Source organism: Mustela lutreola, chromosome 9, assembly GCF_030435805.1.
Source record: "Mustela lutreola isolate mMusLut2 chromosome 9, mMusLut2.pri, whole genome shotgun sequence".
NCBI classification, from domain to species: Eukaryota; Metazoa; Chordata; class Mammalia; order Carnivora; family Mustelidae; genus Mustela; species Mustela lutreola.
Window position 1 is genome coordinate 124,427,818 of NC_081298.1, and position 19,453 is coordinate 124,447,270.

Sequence of the window (19,453 nt, forward strand, 5' to 3'; positions counted from 1 at the left end):
AATCTGTATTTTTAACATGCTTCCCAGACGACTCTGAAGTTCGGCCAAGTTTGGGAGCCACTGATTTAAGGAACAACTGGAAGAGCTCCACACCCACATTGTTTGAATCCCTCATTTCACTTAGTCACAGGGCCTGAAATTAGCATCCACTGCAGCAGATACATTTTTGGTGAAGGAGAGTCCTCCATTAAAAGGAGCAGGGTTAAAAGTATCTCAGACTCATTTATATCTTCACATGAATTACGCTACAAGCCTGGAATCTGGGAGTTGAGAAAAGGACCTCAGAAAGCACCCGGCCGCCCCGCCCCCCAGGACCACCACTGCATGTGCAGAACCGCTCTTGAGGAATCAACAAGCCTTCCCTGGAACATTCCAGTGACAGGAAGCCTTCAGCTTCATCAAGAGGCCCACGCCAATGGTGAAGTCAGCAGAGCTCCCCGCACCTGGCCGGGCACCAGCATCTCCAGGGGTGGTCTCAAAAAATAAGGTATTTCAGGGCCTCACCCCAAAGCGACAACATCCGAGCTCTCGCACAAGGGCCTACGAATCTACTTTCTTCTTGCTTTAACACTCCTGAAGCTGAACATCCAAGGAACCACACCTGAGCACTATCGGCTTCACACGATGACCTCTGGGATCAAAGCGGCCATCTACATAGACAATAAGGCGGAGGCGATTGGGTGGCACAGAGTCCTCAGGAAAGGGAGACAGGGTGGGGGTTTGAGTAGCCAGAGCCGGACCCAAGGGGAGCCTAGGATGACAAAGGAGAATGGTTGCTACAATAAGGGAGCTGGGCAAAGGGGAATCAGAGGCCACTCAGCACCCACGGCTCCTTTGAACAGATGCTTCTCTTTGGGGTCCGCATCGTCCCGACCCTATTCTATCTCCTGGGCCTTGTTTTCCTTGTCTCTTCATTCCTGTTTTGAATGTCTGCTTTCTGGTATTTGATGTGGCCTCTGTAAGCTGCCTTCAGTCCTTCCCGAAACAAGAGACTACATGAACCAATAGACCAAAAAAATAAAGAAAGAAAGCCAAAACAAAAACCCACGGAGAGCAAAAATCTCATAAGCTCAGAGACAGTCCGTATTTACTTGAATGTTCTGAGATGCGGTGAATATGACCATAGCCACCATGCCCTCCTCTTTGTGGCTGAACTGAAGATTTTGACAGGTTTCCTCTCAGCCTCCCCAAGGGGCCTGGCCCGTCACTGCCTTTCATTACAGTGGGCTCACCTGGCCATGTTCACGGGGCTGAAACCAACCAGGACTGGTAAGAAGGTGGCTGGGCTGTCCATGCCAGAGTCCATCTGGCCTACCACAAGGGGGGCCTGATGGCAGGGGGAGAAAAAGGGTATGATGAGAGCACAGGGGTTACTCTAGTGTTTCCTGAGGCCCAGGAGCATCAGATTCCCCTGAGTCCTTGTTAGAAATGCACAGTCCCAGACCCAGGTAAAATCTACTAGATCTGCCTTGGAAGGGGACAGCCCCAGGCCTGTATTTTTTTTTTTTAAGATTTTATTTATTTATTTGACAGAGAGAGATCACAAGCAGGCAGAGAGGCAGGCAGAGAGAGAGAGAGAGGAGGAAGCAGGCTCCCTGCTGAGCAGAGAGTCCGATGCGGGACTCGATCCCAGGACCCTGAGATCATGACCCGAGCCAAAGGCAGCGGCTTAACCCACTGAGCCACCCAGGCGCCCTCCCAGGCCTGTATTTTTAACACGTTCCCCCAAGGAAATCCTCTGCATGGTAAAGTTTCAAAACTACTGGACTAAATTGTATGCTCCTTAAGGTCGGTGTCCTGCCCTCCTTGTGTGTCTCCTTCCGCATCTAGCATTGCTCGACCTGTTTCTCTTGGTGAATTGTTAGAATCAGTACACTGCAGTGATGAGAGAAAATTGGGGTCACCAAATCCAGTGCTTGGAATCTTGCTAAAATGCAGATTCAGACTCAGTAGGTCTTGGTGGGGGGCGAGATTCTACATTACTAGCAAGTCCTAGGAGATAATGATGTTGCTAAGCAAGGACCATGCTTAAGTAGCAAAGGGCTGGTCCAGGGGTCAGCTTCTTCTGTAAAGAGCAAGAGAGTAAATATTTTAGGCTTTGGGGCCTCTATGAACTCTGTGCAATACTCAACCCTATCGTTGTAGCATGAAGTGGCCATAGATCTTATGTAAACACAAATGGCTTTGTCTCAATAAAACTTTATTTACATAAACAGGCAGCAGCATGATTGGCCACTATGGTTTGCTGACCCTGGGACTAGTCCATCTACCTTGCTTGTTGAATGGACTGATACACAGGTATTCTGGAATCGGATCCTTTCCCTGTCATTCCACATTCATGCAGCTGGGTCTCAATTAGTGAGAGTAAAATCAAAATTCCTTGTGCGAACCCTTTCTGTTTTCTAGTACCCACTTCCGCAATCTATTTTCCATGCTGTTCTGCCCCCACCCCCTTCCTCCCTGTAGAATGGATCCCCCCAGGCTGTCTTCACACTCACAGAGAGTCCCACTGAAATGCCAATGACAATCACCCTCTTCTTCCCAGCGACCACCTAGGAGAGGAGGGTGGGTGAGACCGTGCCACCAGGAGGATTCTAGGATACAAACCTATTGCATGGAGATGTCAGGGTCAGGACTGGGGAAGAGAACGGGCTTTGGCTGGATGGGGACTCTAGTGTCTTCGTGAGAAGGAACAGACAGAGATGCCTGGTTGACTATCAGGGGAAAACACAGACCTTCTTCAGTTCTTCAATCCCGTGCAGGGCACTATCTTCTGTCCCCTCCCTAGATGCTACCACAGACCTAAGAGGACAGACTCAAAGTCAGTGGCACTGGTTGGAAAGCAGAAGATCATGGTATACTAGGGAAGAAAAGGGAATGCTTTAAGAGAAGGGAATGATGGGAAAGATATCATTGACTGAACACCTACTATTTGCTGAACACCACAGTAGACACTTTCTAGGGCTGGACACTCCAATTCCAACAAGGGCCAGTCAGGTGACATGAGTATGTGAAGTGGGCCGAGGATAAGGCAATAAAAATGATGGGAAACAAAGCAAACTGGGCACAAGCTCCACCTGAAAGCCTGAAAATTCTATTTCTAGAAAACACTATCCAGGCCAAAGAAAATATACACAGGCCAATGTGGCTTACCTGTCACTGCTTGCAATGAGGTAGGTGTAGAGATTTCTGTCCTAGACCTTTCATCAGCTGGTTGAAGGAGACCTGTCAGCGGGGAAGGACACGAGTTCGTGATGAAAGTGAAGGGAGCGGTAACCTTGGATCTTGACAACTAGTATGAGGACTCCCTCAGGCCAGCACTTACGCCAGTCCTGCTTGGAATCTGGCACTTCGAAAGCTACTTGCAGATGACAGCTTGGGGTGCATGGGATGTAGAGACACGCTCAATAGACGGAGTGGGGCCCAGGTGGGTTCCGAAGATACGGGGTTCCGCGGTGAGGTCTAACTTTGAGAAGAGAGGGAGCCAGGCCTCAAGAGGGCCACCTAGGAGCTTAGCTATGATGAGCTTTGTGGTCCTGAGGGTTACCCCGAGAAGGCAGAGGAAGGAAAATTGGGGATCAGGGTACTCACCGACATGAGAAACGCCACCCTGCCAGAGTTGCCCCCTCCACTCAGCACCACCAGCTCCCCCTCAGGTTCCTGAGAAAGAAAAATTCCAGGTTGGGGGAAGCACATTCCTTCTTTGTCAGCAGCAGAACTCCTGGGGAGACTCCTTAACCCTCCTTAACCACAAAAGGGAACAGAAAAGGGACGCCTGGGTGGCTCAGCTGGTTGAGCGGCTGCCTTCGGCTCAGGTCATGATCCCAGCGTCCTGGGATCGAGTCCCGCATCGGGCTCGGCCGGGAGCCTGCTTCTCCCTCTGCCTACCACTCTGTCTGCTTGTGCTCACTCTCGCTCCTCTCTCTCTCTCTGACAAATAAATAAATAAAATCTTTAAAAAAAAAAAAAAAAAAAAAAAGGGAACAGAAAGATGCCTGGATTTGAGAACAAAACTTCAGTCTGACTCCCATCTCTGGCTGAGCTACGTACTCAAACCTTACTCATTCCAGAAAGGACCAAGAGCAGTTTGTCATCCACCATCACTCAATAAAAAGCAGCCCTACCCAGCAATTATTAGCTGGATATATTTGGGCAAGCTACTGTGATTGTCCTTTGTTTTCCTATCTGAAAAAAAAAAATGGAGACAATCACACTCATTTCACAGGTTTTTGCAAAGGTAATGAGTGTGAAAGCACAATGTCAATTACAGAGTGTGATGTAGATAATAGTTATTATAATTACTGTTGATTGATAAGATGACAATAAAGAGGCCAGAGGGAAGATTGGGAGAAAGGAGAATGGAGATGGAGTAAAATGAGAAGTGGAAGCCAAGAAAAGAGAAAGGGGGGAGGGAGAGAAGTTAGGAGGGGAGGAGACAGAGAGACTGTACCTTCAGCACTTCCTGCACTTTGCCAGCCACTTGGACCATGGTGGTCAGAACTGATTCACTACAGAGTCTCTGTAGGGAGCAGGTGGGAAACAGAAGCCAAGAAATGGACAGTGGATTTGGGGGAGGGGGAGGAATGAATGGTGGTGGAGGGGCTCTCAGGTCTCAAACACGAAGGACCATTGGCATGGAGCTGGCATCTTTATTTTTAGTGTCCAGGGGATGGGTTTGGGTTACCTGGTATGTGGGCATGACTTGCCCCTCCTCCTGGAAGATCTCAGCATCACATTGTCCCAGCAATGGAACAGTTTGCTCGGCATCTGCTTTGTCAAAGTCCTGGGTCAGTGGGTTTGACTCCTCTGTGATTGGCAGGGCTGCCTCATACCCAGACCTCTACAGGGAAGGGGGTACAAGGATGCAGACAGGAAGCCCAGGCCTCACTCACGCCTCTGGAGCTGGAGGTGGGAGCGGCAGCAGACACAAGGTTTGGGGACACACACACACACACACACCATCCAAGGATTTAGCCTGAACTTGGTACTCGGGCCTAATAGGGGAAGGTCAGGAAGGAAGATGGGAAGGAAGAGAGGGAAAACAGAAACCCAGGGTGGAGGGAAGTCCAGAAGAGAAATGATTCTAGGAATCAGTGGAAAAGACCAACATGGAGAAAGGCGGGGGAGGTCTCACCTCCCACTTGCCAGGCTCTGGGGTCTCAATCACGTGTTGAACTGTTTTGTGCCCAGCATGGTCGAACGCTGTGGACACCCTCTCGTGCCTGCCTCTTCAGCCACACAAACCATTCTGTCACGCTAACTCTGCTTCTAGCTGGCGGGGCCTTATCTGAGCCACAGTGATGATTAACTCAGGTACCCTGGCCTCTCCGAGCACTGCCCCCTCTGAGTATCTCTCCCCACACCCTTTCCTGATCAGTTGGCCCCCAGCCCTCTGGGCACCCCAGGGAAGCTCCAGGGGTCCCTCTTTGCATGCATGCACACTACCCAGCCTCTGCTTTGCCCCATGAAGGGGAAACCTGAGGTTCATTACTCTTAACCTTTGGACACAATGACCTCTTCCAGGAGGGCCTGGAGCTCAGAAGTGCAGGGTAATACTCAGTCCCAGGACAATGAGAATCCCTGAGCAGAGGATTCTTCTGGGACCAGGATGCAACAGGAGGCCAGAGATCAGGGTCCTCAGGGACAGCAGAGGCAGAGGACCTGAGCCGTGGCTTGATCACATGTCCAGAACACACAGTACTCCGGGCCCCTCTTGCTCCATTTCACTCTTTCATCTCAGAAGGAAGGTAACAGAAGCTTTGGAGCCCCAGGGGGATACACGCTGAACTGAATATTACAGGAAAAAAGTGCCACGGAAATAGAAATGTTGTAATGAGAATTAGAAACCAAAGTATCTGCCCTAAATATAACATGAGCCAACATTTATTTACACTGAACAATGCACTTTTCACATGCAGTATCTCACTGGGTGCATTCCCACTAAGGAGACCACACTGACACCCTCGTTTTGCAGATGGTAAAGCAGAGGCTCAGAGAAGTTAGGTCGTTGCTGAAGATCACACAGTTGACAGAAAGGGGACTCACACCAGGTTGTTACTCCAGATCTCATGAAATAATTTAAGGATTTATGTTTGTTAAACGAATGAAGTAACTAACACGCTGGTGCAAATTCATGATAATCCCTCGCTCACACAGTGTCATAATATTTATAAAGACATTCCCCAACATTATCTCACTGGATTCTGCCAACAGCCCTATGAGGTTCTGGACGCTCTGATTTTAGGAAACCTGACACTTAGACGACCAATTTCTGCACACCAGGCAGGAAGAAGAGCTAAAAACCATAGGTTGCTACTCTTTAGACTTCCGCCGCTATAAACCCAGCCTGCTGTCTTAACCGCTGGACTCCAGCTCTTCCCGTGCCCAGACACGGGAACAATATTTGTTTAATAAAGAATGAATGAGAGCAACGAGAACCAATATCAGATTATGAATGGGGAAGAGATTTAAAAGCTGACGCAGTCTACAAGTGGAGATTTTAGATCAATTATCTCGCCACTCTGTCCCCTCCAGCAGGGGAAGTGGGATTCCTCCTCCTCCCAACTTGGCTAATTCCACCCGGGCAGGGAGGGGCCCTCCCGGGAGCCGGAGACCCTCGCACCTGCGCCTCTCCCTACGGACAGAGCCTCGGACAGAGCCGGGATCTGAGGCAAGGGGACCCGGGAGGCCGCCAATGGGAGGGTCGTGGGAGGAGCCCCGGGAGAACGGGGTCGGGGGAGGGGGGGTGAGGGGGATGACGGCGGCGAGAACCCCGGCGGGGCGGGGCGGGCCGGCACGTCCCGGTTCGGCTGCGGCGGAGCGAGCGGGGCCAGCTCTGCAGAAGGCGGCGGCTAGCTAGCCGGGACGGTCACATCCCGCTGCAGGGGCCGGCGGAGCAGCCGCACTGCCTCCCGCACCTGGACTCCGGCCAGCGGCCAGGCCGCGCCGGCACCGCCCCCCGCTCAGGGACAGACTACGTGGCCCGTCCGAGCTCTGGGGTCCCCCGCAGCCCCGCGGCCCGCTCCCGCTGCGCCTCCACCTGCCCTCTGCCCGCAGCTCGGTTCCGCGCTGCCCGCCGCGCCGGGCCCGCGTCGGGATGGGGTAGGGGCAGCGCCGCGGAGCCGGGCGATGGGCCGCCCTCTGGGCACCGAGCAGCCCCCCGAGGCCTGACCGACCGCGAGAACCGGCGGAGGTGGGTGTGGGCCCGGCAGAGCGGCGCACTGGGGACGCCGGGGCGATGCGGGGGCGGGGAAGGAGTGGGGAGAACCGGGGGATCCGGGGCTGCTGTGGGCGGTGGAGAGCCCGAGAAAGCTGCTGCCACGCGTGCATTCTGGGCAGTTCTGGACACCACCCCCCAGCCCCCAACAACTCCTGCCACCTCCAGGAGCCCCGCCTGGATGTCAAGCGGATGCCCCAGTGCCTCACAGCGGACTCGGTGGGGACCATGGCTTCGCTGATGCCCCTCTCCCCATATTTAAGCCCTACGGTCCTCCTGCTGGTCAGTTGTGACCTGGGCTTTGTGCGAGCAGGTGAGTAAAGGGGTAGTGGGGTCGAACAGAGCTAGTCCGTACATAGGACCTGTTAACCTATTCACTCTGGCACCCAACAGACCGGCCTCCCTCTCCTGTGAATGTGACAGTCACTCACCTCAGAGCCAACTCGGCCACTGTGTCCTGGGACGTCCCAGAAGGCAACATCGTCATTGGCTACTCCATTTCCCAGCAAGTACGAATCACCCTTCTGCTCCCTTAGCCTGTGTCCTTGGAACTCTGAGCCCTCCTTCTGTTACCCCCACTGGGGACCAAAGCTCCCCTCCCCGTGGTGGGGGAATCTGGGAGCTGGTGTCCCCTGGCTCAAGCTGCCCTTGTCATCCTACTCCGTGGAGTGCTTGGATGTTTGAGTCCTGGGACTGGTGTGAGACCACCCTCCTGTCCCATCATCTTCCCGCAGCGACAGAATGGCCCTGGGCAGCGTGTGATCCGGGAGGTGAACACCACCACCAGGGCCTGTGCCCTCTGGGGACTAGCTGAAGATAGCGACTACACCGTGCAGGTGCGGAGCATCGGCCTTCGGGGAGAGAGCCCCCCAGGGCCTCGGGTGCACTTCCGAACTCTCAAGGGTTCTGACCGGCTACCCTCCAATAGCTCAAGCCCAGGTGAGAGGCTCAGCTATCCTCCACTCCTGAAAGCTTTGGATTCTCTGGCTTTTTACCTGCCCTTCAGCCTCTTGTTTACTTTCCCCCAAACAAGCCACAGTGTAGCTTAGATGAATAAAAGGATGACTTAATTCATCATACTGCCAAGAAACGAAAGGAAAAGGTTGGCAGGGGACTGGGTATAAACAGGCTGATAATGAATCGTTTGGGAGAAGGGCTTTCAAGCTTCCTTTTCCCCACCCTCTGTTCCCAGCCGCCGCAATCTGCGTGAATACTTGCCCACAACAGTCCTGCTTTTTTGGTCTCTACCTACCTGTCCACCAACAGCTTCCTAGAGAGGGGCTCTCAGGGGCAACCCTGGTCCCAGACCTCTCCATCCTTACGGGTCTGCATAGAAGAGCTCTGTGGCCGCTCCCCATAACCTGGAGTCTATCTTTTTCTTCTCAGGTGACATCACAGTGGAGGGTCTGGAGGGAGAGCGACCATTACAGACAGGGGAAGTGGTTATCATTGTGGTGGTGTTGCTCATGTGGGCCGGTGAGTGAGCAGCTGCACGGGGGACCAAGGATTGGGGGAGTGGGGGCTCAGTGAAGGTGGGAGGTGGTGAAGGCTCAGGAGAAAAGGCAGGGAGGGAAATGCAGCGGGGAGATGCTTAGTTGGGGGTGAGCAGAAGTTTGAGGAGATGAAGGCTAAGAGCGTGGTGCTCGCATATGAGCACCAGAAATTCAAGGGTTTTCTTCTCAGATTTTTCTAGAAATCATGTGGGTATCTCACTGCCCTTCAAGGCTGTGAGTGGGGAGATCAAGATAAAGGTGCAGATTGTATTGTTGTGTTTCAGCTGTCATTGGGCTCTTCTGCCGTCAGTATGATATCATCAAGGACAACGACTCCAACAACAACCCCAAGGAGAAGGGGAAGGGGCCGGAACAGAGTCCTCAGGGAAGGCCGGTGGGGACGAGACAGGTGATGTGATGTGGGGCCGGCGAGGGAGGGAAGGGTGATTTTGCTTCTAGAAGCAGTCAGGGAAAGGGAGAAGGCCAAAGAGGGGCAGGAAGAGAGGGGAAATGGATATTTGGGATAGAGGAGGCTCTTACCTTCCTGACATGAGAGACTCAAGCCTTTTTTTTTTTTTACAGAAAAAGTCACCATCCATCAACACCATTGATGTATGAGTGAAGAAACCGAACTCGAAAACAGATGCACTAACACCCTGGGGATGGGGACAGGGTCAGGGAGAGCCTCAGTTGGTGATCTGCCCAAGACTGAAGGATCCCGTAATCTCCTAGAGGGTAATGACACTCCCACAATCTCAGGCCTGGTGCCCATCCTCTTTCCACTGTCAGCAGGGCCAGAAGGTAGGTCTCTTGGGGTCTGTGCCCCTGGACCTGGGGAATGGCTATCAGATGGGATATGTCCTTCCATCCCCCGGGTCCGGGGGACAGACACTTGTTCAACTGTATCCCACTAGGTCCCAGATGGGCCCCCATTGCACCTGCATCAGGACTCTCGGCATCCCCAGCTGCCCTCACATCTTGCCTCTGGGTCTCAAAGGGGGAGGGTTCTTTGGGTACTCCCCCTCCCCCAGCAACTCAAAGGAATTGTCTGGGTCTGGAGGCAGAAGCTGCACTGCACTACTCCAATGTCTTCCACGGAGCCTCAGGTGCTCCCCCTCTCACCTGGTAGCCCCCCAGCTGCTGGTGACCCCTTGGACATTTTTCCAATAAATGTTCTTGGACAAACTGGAGATGACTGTTTGGGATGCTGTACAGAGAGCTGAAGACACTTCCCCACTGTCTCTCCCCTGACCACAAGGGCCTCTCACACCACTACCAACTTGACAGGAGCACTCTCATTGCTTTAAGGTGTTTGTTTTGATTCTATAGCCTGGAATGGGTGGGGAGAGGACAGAAATGGGTGTAGAAAACTAGAGCCCTAGTTCCTTTTGTTTTGTTCAGTGAGAACGGGGGAGAAGGAAAAGAACGGGGTGGGGGATATAAATTCTCCTGCATCCGTGGAAACGAGGTCATACCACATGAGAGGCGCCGGTAACGTTTTTAAGTTCAATGACCACATTGACACCCAAGCTTTTCGCCATTGATTCCTCTGACTCCTCCATCAACCTCGAGTTAATTTCCAGAAAAGGACTGAACGGTTTTTTTGGACAAATGAAAGAGCAGCTCCGCTAATTGATCCTTCAGTGCCACGTGCTCCTATCCTGTGCACTCCTGTACTCCTAGTCTTCCCCACACTCACTTTTCCTTTTGTTTCTCTCTGCCTCTGTTTCGCTGATTCGGTCAAAGTCAATAATAACTGTAAAGTGTAAATGAGTTTATATTCACTCTCTGCCACTATATCCAGAGGAGGATTATGGAAATAAAACTGAGGGGTTGGAACTCCCCTGTCAAAAGACTTCTACTTTGGGCTCTGGGGCTACTTCCTTCCTGTGAAAATAGAGGGTTTCCTCTACTGTTTCCTAAATTCCAAGGGTGGGGGGGATGGTGCCAGTGAGAGAAATACCACTGTGGGGGAAAAGCTGCAGAACCCAGTATCTGGACTTCATATGCTATACTCTCTGGAGAATTACAGGTCTTCTCAACTTTGGATCTTTCCAGAGGAGTAGGAACGCTCCTTTTCTGCATCTCAGTCTCTCTGGCATGTTCCAAGAATTTAGACCAGTAATTCTGAAAGGGACCCCAATCCAAACAGATCAAGAAGTCATTATCCTTTCTACTTAATCAAGCTCCAACCCCAGGTATCACAAGACTTAACTTTACTCTATCAGATAAGCCAAGTTCTCATTTGCCCTCTGCCTTGAACCACAAAAGCATCCAGATCTGGGCAGCAGATCTTCGGTCCACTGCTACCCAGTTCTGGGGCTGGAAACATTCACATCGCGGACTCTGGACACCTCATCTCTTGGGATGGAAGTGGCACGGGGTATAGAAGCATGGCATAGATATAGGGGGCTAGAAGTTCAGAATATAAAGGCTGTTTAAATGCATCAGCTCTGGGTTGAATCCGAGTTACATCCTTTACTTTTAGTTTGTTAAGTGACCCCTCTAATCCCGAGTCTCCTGGCATGTAAAATGGAACTAATAATGCCATCCCCTTCAAAAAATGTCTTTGAGATTAAGTGAGATAATGCATCTACAACCTTTTGCACAGTACCTTGCAGACGCATCCTGAGTATTCGGTTAGCTATCATTATTAGCCTTGTGATATACTGTGCACATCATAGAGCCTATTTGGGTTCAATCCGGGCTGCTGCAAAACGTATGAAAGCAACCGCCTTGCCTTCCTCCAGGGTTGTAAGGATTAAAAGAAGTGTTCAGCCACACTTTACTCACAATCCCGGCGGGAGAAAGACCGCGATTACGTAGGACCTAGAGTTTGCGGAGGGCTTGTGGGCGTGGCTTGAGCTTGAGTTTGCAAGCGACGACAGGATTGGTTGAAGAGAGGACTCGAGTCCTGTAGGGGTCCCGCCCTAGACCTCACTGCGCCTGCGCACGTTCTGTTTGCTTCACAGCGAAGCTACGTGGTGACCTTGCGAAGTGTGTCGCGCTGTAGTCGCGTCTGCGTCAGCACCAGTCGCTGCGGCTGCGTGGCGGGTTGTCCAGGTAACGAGGGGAGTTGTCGCTGACTGGTGGCATTGGAGAGACAGGTGTTCGTCATGCAGTTGAAGCACCTGAGGACCCTGCTGAGCCCTCAGGTGAGGAGTTGCGTGCCTCTTCCCTCCCCCGCCAGCCTTAACGTTCCCAGAGAAGTGGGGGAACTGAAATCTCACGATGGTGAGCGCCTACTGTATGCGGAATCTCTGCTCGGTCGGTAGTGTGCAGTAGCAGGACGGACCGCTAACCGCGGTAGCTTTCGTCCGTTTCCTTTGACATCAGTTGTGTACGAGGCCCCGTGCTGGGCGCACATGGAAACAGCGAACCTATGTCTGCGCCCGGATAAACGAGCGCTTTAGGTAAAAGCCCCCAAGACGGAGTGCGGAAGACCTCACGTTCGTTCTGATGATGAAGATCTCAGATTCGGAAAAGGCTGGGCACCGGGAGAGGAACCATGCTGAAGAGAGGCTGGGTTTTGGAGCTAGGAGACCAGCACTCAAGTCCTAGTGCCAGCTGCACTTTCAATAAATGGTCCAATCCCGCTGACCTGAAGCCCTCGGCATACAGTCTCTGAGCGCCCACCCAGCGGCTTCATTGGGAAAATGGGAGTAACAATAATAGCAACCTGAGGGAGTTTGGAGGAAGAGTTTGCAAAAGCCTTCGCGAACTAAAAATCCCTGTAGAATCTGATAGACGAGAGAGAACATTCAAAATTCAAAGGATAGGCTCATACAAAGCTAATGATAGTATCTGCCATAAGCGAATGTTTCCTATGTAGCAAGACAGCATAATTTAAGGAGTTAGGATTGTGGTTTGTGGAGTCAGACATACGGGGATATAAATCTTGGTTCCACCCCCTTACGAACTGTGTATGTAAACTTGAGCAAATTACTTAACTTTTCTGAAATCAGGTTCCCCATCTGTAAAATATGCATAATCATCTCTGTCTCAGCGTTATGAAGTAAAAGGACAATGCATATTGAGCATTTATCAAACTGCCTAGTCTATGGAAAGATCTTGTTAAGGGTTAGTTTTTATTATTCTACTCCCGGTCCCCATTGAATCCTCAGGCAGTGCTGTGAGGAATGAGGAAGGCTTCACAGCGAATGTGGTATTAGGAGAATAGAGGGAAATTAGAACAAAAGAGAGAAGTGCTCATTGCTCAGGAAACTGCCCCCAAAATTGTAATTTAAAAATTCCTTTACCCTAATGGAGTAATTGGAAGTGAAAATCCCCTTCAGTCTTTCAAAATAAGATGTCATGATGCAGGGTAGGGCAAAGGCCCAGGATTGGCAAAATGATGAAGGAAGATGATGAGCAAGGAAAATGAGGAACCCTCAGCCCTTCAAACCTAATTTAATCAAGCGGTGGATGGGGGGGTAAAGGTGGTGGTGAGGCTATTTTCTGACTCTGAGGATTTTGATGGAGGGGAGGGGGGAAAAAAAGGCCTTTTAAACCTGGGACTTTGGAGGTAGGTGGTTTAGGAGTGACAAGTAACAAAGTTTCAAACCAGAGCTCTGGAACCCAAGAAATTAATCACACAATTGGAGCAGAAGCTAAATGTTTTATTTCAAGGAAGGAGGTCCTTAGTGCAGAACCTTTGAGGACCAGGTGGTAGACAGATGTGGAAGGGAATAATCCACAATTGAGATGATCACTTCAAAACTGGACTTCTGAGCAGTGTATAGTTTTGGGGGGGGGGGATTTAAAAAAAAAAAACAAAACTACATGTGGCATTTTCATCCTAAATCTCAACTCTGAGTGTCTTACTCCCCATTCCAGAATCTCCACTGTCTTTTTCCTACCAAATGAGCCCAAACTCCTTGGCCAGATTTCAAAGTCTTTTTGCGCTGGCCTCACTGTTTTTCCTGCCTTGCCGCCTCTGTTCTATTTGCAAGATCGTTTCAGCTAAATTAAATTACTGTCTCTTAATGAGATTTGCCTTTGCTCGTATCATTCCTTCTACTTCAGATAACTTCCCCCATTTAACTGCATCCAATTCTTCAAACCTTAACGTTGGTCATTTAAACATACAAGGATTTCAGGCTTCCCCAAACTATCATCGTGCTTTGTACATGCCTCTTTAATGGGATTTTTCCTGTTTTGCACCATGTTATTAGCCTGGGGGCAGGGACCGTATTTTGCTCTTTTTCTTCCTCTCAGCCCCGGGCTACATGCCTTTCTCAGTAAGGTATTCAAAAAATACTGAATGAGGAGTGCCTGGGTGGCTAACTCATGAAGTGTCTTCAGCTGGGACATGATCCAGGGTCGTGGGATTGAACCCCACATTGGGCTCCCTGCTTACTGGGAAGCCTGCTTCTCCCTCTCTCGCTCCCCCTGCTTGTGTTCCCTCTCTTGCTGTCTCTGTGTCAAATAAATAAATAAAACCTTTAAATAATAATATTAAATGAAAAAAATATGTATATATTGAATGAATGGCTGAAGACCAGAACCTATTAAAAAAAAAAAACTTATCAGACCAATTAAATTTATTTCAGTTGTGGGACGCCTGGGTGGCTCAGTTGGTTGGACGACTGCCTTCGACTCAGGTCATGATCCTGGAGTCCCGGGATCGAGTCCCGCATTGGACTCCCAGCTCCATGGGGAGTCTGCTTCTCTCTCTGACCTTCTCCTCATTCATGCTCTCTCTCACTGTCTCTCTCTCAAGTAAATAAATAAAATCTTTAAAAAAAAAATTTTATTTCAGTTGAGCTATGAAGGAGCAAGGCCATCGCAGGGGTGCATTGGTAGAGTTGATTCTGCGTGTCACCTCGAAGTGTATTTGCATTATGGGTTTCTAAAGCACCTTGTTCTCCTGGGCCAGGGTTCTATAGCCTTGGAGATCAGGATGCATCTTTTGTTTTAAGGACTATGATGTGGAGAATTGACCAAAGTCACAGTAGAGCTAAAGGAACTAGAAATGCTTTTGTCACTCTAGACGAACAGCTGGGCTTATTTTTGCCCCCTCTGCCTCTGCAGGATGGAGCTGCAAAGGTGACCTGCATGGCTTGGTCCCAGAACAATGCCAAGTTTGCCGTCTGCACAGTGGACCGAGTGGTGTTGCTCTACGATGAACATGGGGAGCGGAGAGATAAATTCTCCACCAAACCAGCTGACATGAAGGTGAAGAGAGTACTGTGTGTCCTTAACCTGCTCATGGGGTCTTAGGAATCTAGAAAACTTCCTAACTAACTTCCCCAGCCATCTGCCTAGGAAATGGCCTGCCCCGTCTTTTCTCAGGATAAATCCCTGACGCTCAATGCAGTCACACAAACACCTTTTCTTCTCTTTTCTCTACCATGTGTACTCATGACTTTTTTTCTTTTCCTTTTTTAACTCTTAGTATGGCAGGAAGAGCTATATGGTGAAGGGCATGGCTTTTTCTCCTGATTCCACTAAAATTGCCATAGGACAGACCGACAACATCATCTATGTGTACAAGATTGGTGAAGACTGGTGAGGATAGAGACTGGGAGGTGGGGGTGACCTGGAAAAGAAGGGGAAGGCAGGAAGAAATGTCTCACTGGGGAAAGGGGAGAAGAGAAGGTGATGGTCCAGGCTGGGACGTGGAGAGCAAAGGCCTTCCCGAGTCTGTTGCTGATTCCCTATCTGTGCCTGCCTCGTGTTGTGAGATCCCATCCCTGGGGGAATCAGCCTAAGGTCAGCATGAGGACCTGTGATGGGAGCCCTTGGTGACACAGCATCTTTGTTCCTGTTCTAAAACTGCTCGGGCTCCATTTTATGCCTCCATTATGTTCCATTTTAAGCTCCTATGGAATAGAAGGCAACATTAGGGGGAGCAGGGAACGTATCAGGTCTTTCTTCCCTTCCCCCAGCATCATGTGTGGCACTTTCTTTATGAAAGTGTTTTTAATGTGTTTTCCCTCCTTTTATTTGGCAGGGGTGACAAGAAAGTCATCTGTAACAAATTCATCCAGACGGTAAAGTTCAGACCTGTCTCGGGGAGATTTGGATGAGCAAACATATATCAATATAGCTACCTGTAAATGTAACCGGAAGTTGCATTTTTCACTTGTCCATCTGACCTTTCCAGCTGAGAGGATGGAGGATGGTGCTGCGTGGCTGCCCCTCCTCCTTGCTTTCCCCCGTGAGCCGGGCTGTGTCCTCTTCTCCGCTGTAGGCGACTGGGGCGGTGGCATGTGGCGGGGGTTCAGTTTGTTATAAATGCGCTGGGTGACATGGACAGGATTATCCTTTTCATGATTTCCTCCTTGCAGAGTGCTGTCACCTGTCTGCAGTGGCCAGCAGAGCACATCATTGTTTTTGGACTGGCTGAAGGGAAGGTAAAGGGGGAAGAGAAACACAGGAGAGGCTGTGGGTGGGGATAATGGTTCTGGAGAGAGAAATACAGTTAAATGTCTCCCTTAGGGTCAAGTTATATATTGGGGGAGAGAACGGAAGGACCAGTTTTTTGTTATTTCTTTTTCTTTCCTTAGGATCTGGGTGGGATTGAAAGGAACCTAACCAGACTTGTATCCATTTTCCCATTTTCAGGTTCGCTTAGCAAACACTAAAACTAATAAATCATCTACCATCTATGGGACAGATTCTTACGTGGTATCACTGACAACAAAGTGAGTAAGGAAGAGCAGTATCCCAAGCTTGGAGACGTAGGAAGAAGCGATGGGGATGTCGGGGCTGGGAGACTATAATATGGAAGATGGGGAGGACTGGTAGCAGGGAGCCCAGGTAGGGTAATGTTTGACATAGAAGTGTGATTTCTTGGTGAGACAGAGTAATCTCTTTCTTCCTCTTCCTCTTCCTTTTAATTCACTCACTTGTTTAGTTCCTCTGGGAAAGGAATTCTCTCTGGTCATGCAGATGGCACCATTGTTAGGTATTTCTTCGATGATGAAGGCTCTGGAGAGTCACAGGTATGACTAAAGGATGCTGTGAGATGGGGGTAAAGAAACCCAAGATCCCTCCTAGGGGAGGTTGAACATTAAGATAGAGGTGGTTGGCGGGGGCATATTTAGATGCAGCCACAGAGAGAATTTTCATTCAGGAGGCCACAGCCTAATATTTGTGGGCAAGGAGGAATCAAGGGGATAGGATTCTGAGAGTAAGAGAGAATGAAAATTATTTTTACCTGAGTAAAAAGTGTATTTATATGTATAAATTCATAGAAAAAAAAGTCATTCTCAAGAGAGAAAAGGGAAAGGGCGGGGGATAAAAGGAATGTTTATGTTTTACTTGATGTAATTCTCTATTGTTTGAATAACTTAAGAACTCCTTGTAGAGGGGGCCTGGCAGGCTCAGTTGGTGGATCATGTGACTCTTGATCTCAGGGTTGTGAGTTTGAGCACCACATTAGGTTAGAAATGACTTACATAACTAAAACTTAAAAAAATAAAGTGACTCCTTTCTGCCTGGGTGACTTTCTCCAAACTAGGAGAAATCCAGCCTTAGCCTATAGCACTCTCCCCTGAAACTAGAGACTCTTCTTCCCTTTTGACTCCAACCTAAAAATATGACATTAAAGGCAGGAAAGAGAAATTTGTACTTTATTGGAAGCCAAAAGAGATTTAAAAAAAGAATTACTCATGTAATAATTAAATTTATTTCTTCTGTAAAGAAAGAGTTGTACGCTCCATGTGGACCTACCCAGTGTTAGTTAATGTGTAGGATATGTCCCTTTGGGGACCTTATAGGTGTTTACTAAAGAACTCAACATACAAGCCTTTTGAGGTTTCCTCTTGCGGACAATGTCAGACGTGTGTCTGTATGCCATACATATGTGTGTAAGAGTATAAAACCTAAAGACAGTTTGTGAAGATCTCCAGATTAGGATGTGTTGGGGTGGGAAAATATTGGGAGGAAGATTTATACAGGGTATAAATTTTTCCTAGAAAGGAATAATCTCTGGCTGAGGCTCTCAGAGTCAGAGCGACTGGAACCCTTTACTTCTGTCTTAGGGGAAGTTGGTTAACCACCCATGCCCGCCCTATGCCTTGGCTTGGGCAACCAACAGCATCGTGGCTGCAGGCTGTGATCGCAGAATTGTAGCCTATGGAAAGGAAGGCCACGTGCTACAAACTTTTGATTACAGCCGTGACCCTCAGGAGCGGGAGTTCACCACCGCTGCTGCAAGCCCTGGGGGCCAGTCTGTTGTGTTGGGAAGTTATGACAGGTGGGTCCCTTTCCATGTGCATCTTCTGCCTACTTTCCCTGTGTACACCTTGCTCTAGCCCACTTATTTTCAACCAGAGTGGGAGAATGGTTGGAAAGCAAGTGTAGGTTGAAAGAGATCCTCAGGTTTTAATTCACTCACTTCCCTTTTCCTGCTCCCACCATCTGTTGGGACTCTGGCAGTTCCACAATACACCAGGATTTTGTGTCTCTGTGCCTCTGCCTGGGACTCCACAGTGGAATTCATCTCCACTCTCTTTGTATTACCGTTGCCTCTTTTCAGACCACTGGCTCAGTGTTTGTCGCATGATATTACACTTTGGTGTTTATAGTTAACTGGCTAAACTGAAATGCCCATGAGAAGAGGGCCTATTCGTTTTTGGGGTTTTTTTTTTTGAAATCTCCAGTGGCTAAATTAGCATCCAGTACATAATGTATGCTTAAGTGTTTGGTGAAGGAAGGAAGGAAGGAAGGGATGGATGATGGAAGGGTGAATTAAATAAATAAAATAAATAAAGGGCCCCGGTCCCCTCACATCAGCTTTATTAGTCCTGTCCTTTTATCCCCTTCGATGTCATCTGGGTCTCTTCCTTCTGTTTTCTGTTTCTTTTCCTTCTTTCTCCCTTGCTAACAGCTCATTTTTCTCACCAGCCATGATCTCCTTTTGTTTTCCCCACTCCTATCGCTCTCACCCCATTTTACTTTTGGCTTGATTTTCCCACCTTCCTTCCTTTGAACCTTTGTGTCCTCTCCTATGAGATTCCCTAGCATGTGTGTTCTCTCTCACTTCCTCTCTTCTCTAGTACAGCGAGACTCATTGCCTTCTGTTACGCACCCATTTCCACCCTTTTGCTCAGTCTCCATCTCTTCTGAAATCCACCTCCTTAATTTCAGACTTCGGGTACTCAACTGGAGCCCTCGAAGAAGCATCTGGGAAGAGGCAAAGCCCAAGGAGATTGCCAACCTATATACCGTCACTGCCTTGGCCTGGAAACGGGATGGCTCTCGACTCTGTGCGGTGCGTTTTACAAGTAATCCTTTTCCGCCTGGGTGACTTTCTTCAAACTAGGAAAAATCCGGCCTTCGCCTAAAGCACTCTCCCTGAAACTAGAGACTCTCTTCTTCCCTTTGGACTTCAACCTAAAAATAGGACATTAACGGCAGGAAAGAGAAATTCACACTTTATGGGAAGCCAAAAGAGGCAAAGAATTCTGTAGGCGGGGCTGATTTCTCCGTTTCCTCCCATCACTATCCTGGCGTCCTGTGAGTGCCACCTCTTTCCATCTGGTACTTCCCAAAACTGCCAGCCCTTTTACTGCCAACTCTTTCCTAGATTCTAGAACTTGGGTTTCAAGGGTGTCTCCAGATATCCTTCTGATGCCTGTTACCTTTTATGTTGTCGCTTTCCCTTCTAGGGCACACTCTGTGGTGGAGTGGAACAGTTTGACTGCTGCCTCCGGAGAAGTGTTTACAAGAATAAGTTTGAGTTGACATATGTGGGACCTAGCCAGGTAAGCAGCTGATAGCCTACTGCACCAAA

General features: G+C 49.4%; 2 protein-coding genes across 7 annotated transcripts in view; both read left to right on the forward strand.

Annotated features, from left to right (window-relative positions):
- The first annotated feature begins 6,760 nt into the window (after positions 1 to 6,760).
- On the forward strand, positions 6,761 to 10,570 carry FNDC4 (fibronectin type III domain containing 4). The gene is made up of 7 exons (XM_059188763.1): positions 6,761 to 7,192; positions 7,385 to 7,529; positions 7,610 to 7,725; positions 7,951 to 8,155; positions 8,603 to 8,692; positions 8,994 to 9,118; positions 9,292 to 10,570. Exons 2-7 carry the CDS (start codon positions 7,409 to 7,411, stop codon positions 9,325 to 9,327), a joined length of 693 nt encoding a protein of 230 aa, XP_059044746.1. The 5' UTR covers positions 6,761 to 7,192; positions 7,385 to 7,408; the 3' UTR covers positions 9,328 to 10,570.
- A 1,101-nt stretch (positions 10,571 to 11,671) lies between these two features.
- The window catches only part of IFT172 (intraflagellar transport 172), a 34,033-nt gene continuing 26,251 nt past the window's right edge, over positions 11,672 to 19,453 (forward strand). For 2 of the 6 annotated variants that reach the window (XM_059188765.1, XM_059188769.1), the window contains exons 1-11: positions 11,672 to 11,943; positions 12,675 to 12,789; positions 14,743 to 14,886; positions 15,107 to 15,219; positions 15,665 to 15,704; positions 16,002 to 16,067; positions 16,279 to 16,358; positions 16,571 to 16,658; positions 17,700 to 17,914; positions 18,808 to 18,931; positions 19,329 to 19,424. In XM_059188765.1, the coding sequence (XP_059044748.1) occupies positions 12,736 to 12,789; positions 14,743 to 14,886; positions 15,107 to 15,219; positions 15,665 to 15,704; positions 16,002 to 16,067; positions 16,279 to 16,358; positions 16,571 to 16,658; positions 17,700 to 17,914; positions 18,808 to 18,931; positions 19,329 to 19,424 (1,020 nt within the window). In that variant the 5' untranslated portion in view covers positions 11,672 to 11,943; positions 12,675 to 12,735. The remainder of the gene's footprint in view (positions 11,944 to 12,674; positions 12,790 to 14,742; positions 14,887 to 15,106; positions 15,220 to 15,664; positions 15,705 to 16,001; positions 16,068 to 16,278; positions 16,359 to 16,570; positions 16,659 to 17,699; positions 17,915 to 18,807; positions 18,932 to 19,328; positions 19,425 to 19,453) is intronic. The other 4 variants (XM_059188766.1, XM_059188768.1, XM_059188767.1 and 1 more) reach the window with 4 other exon arrangements.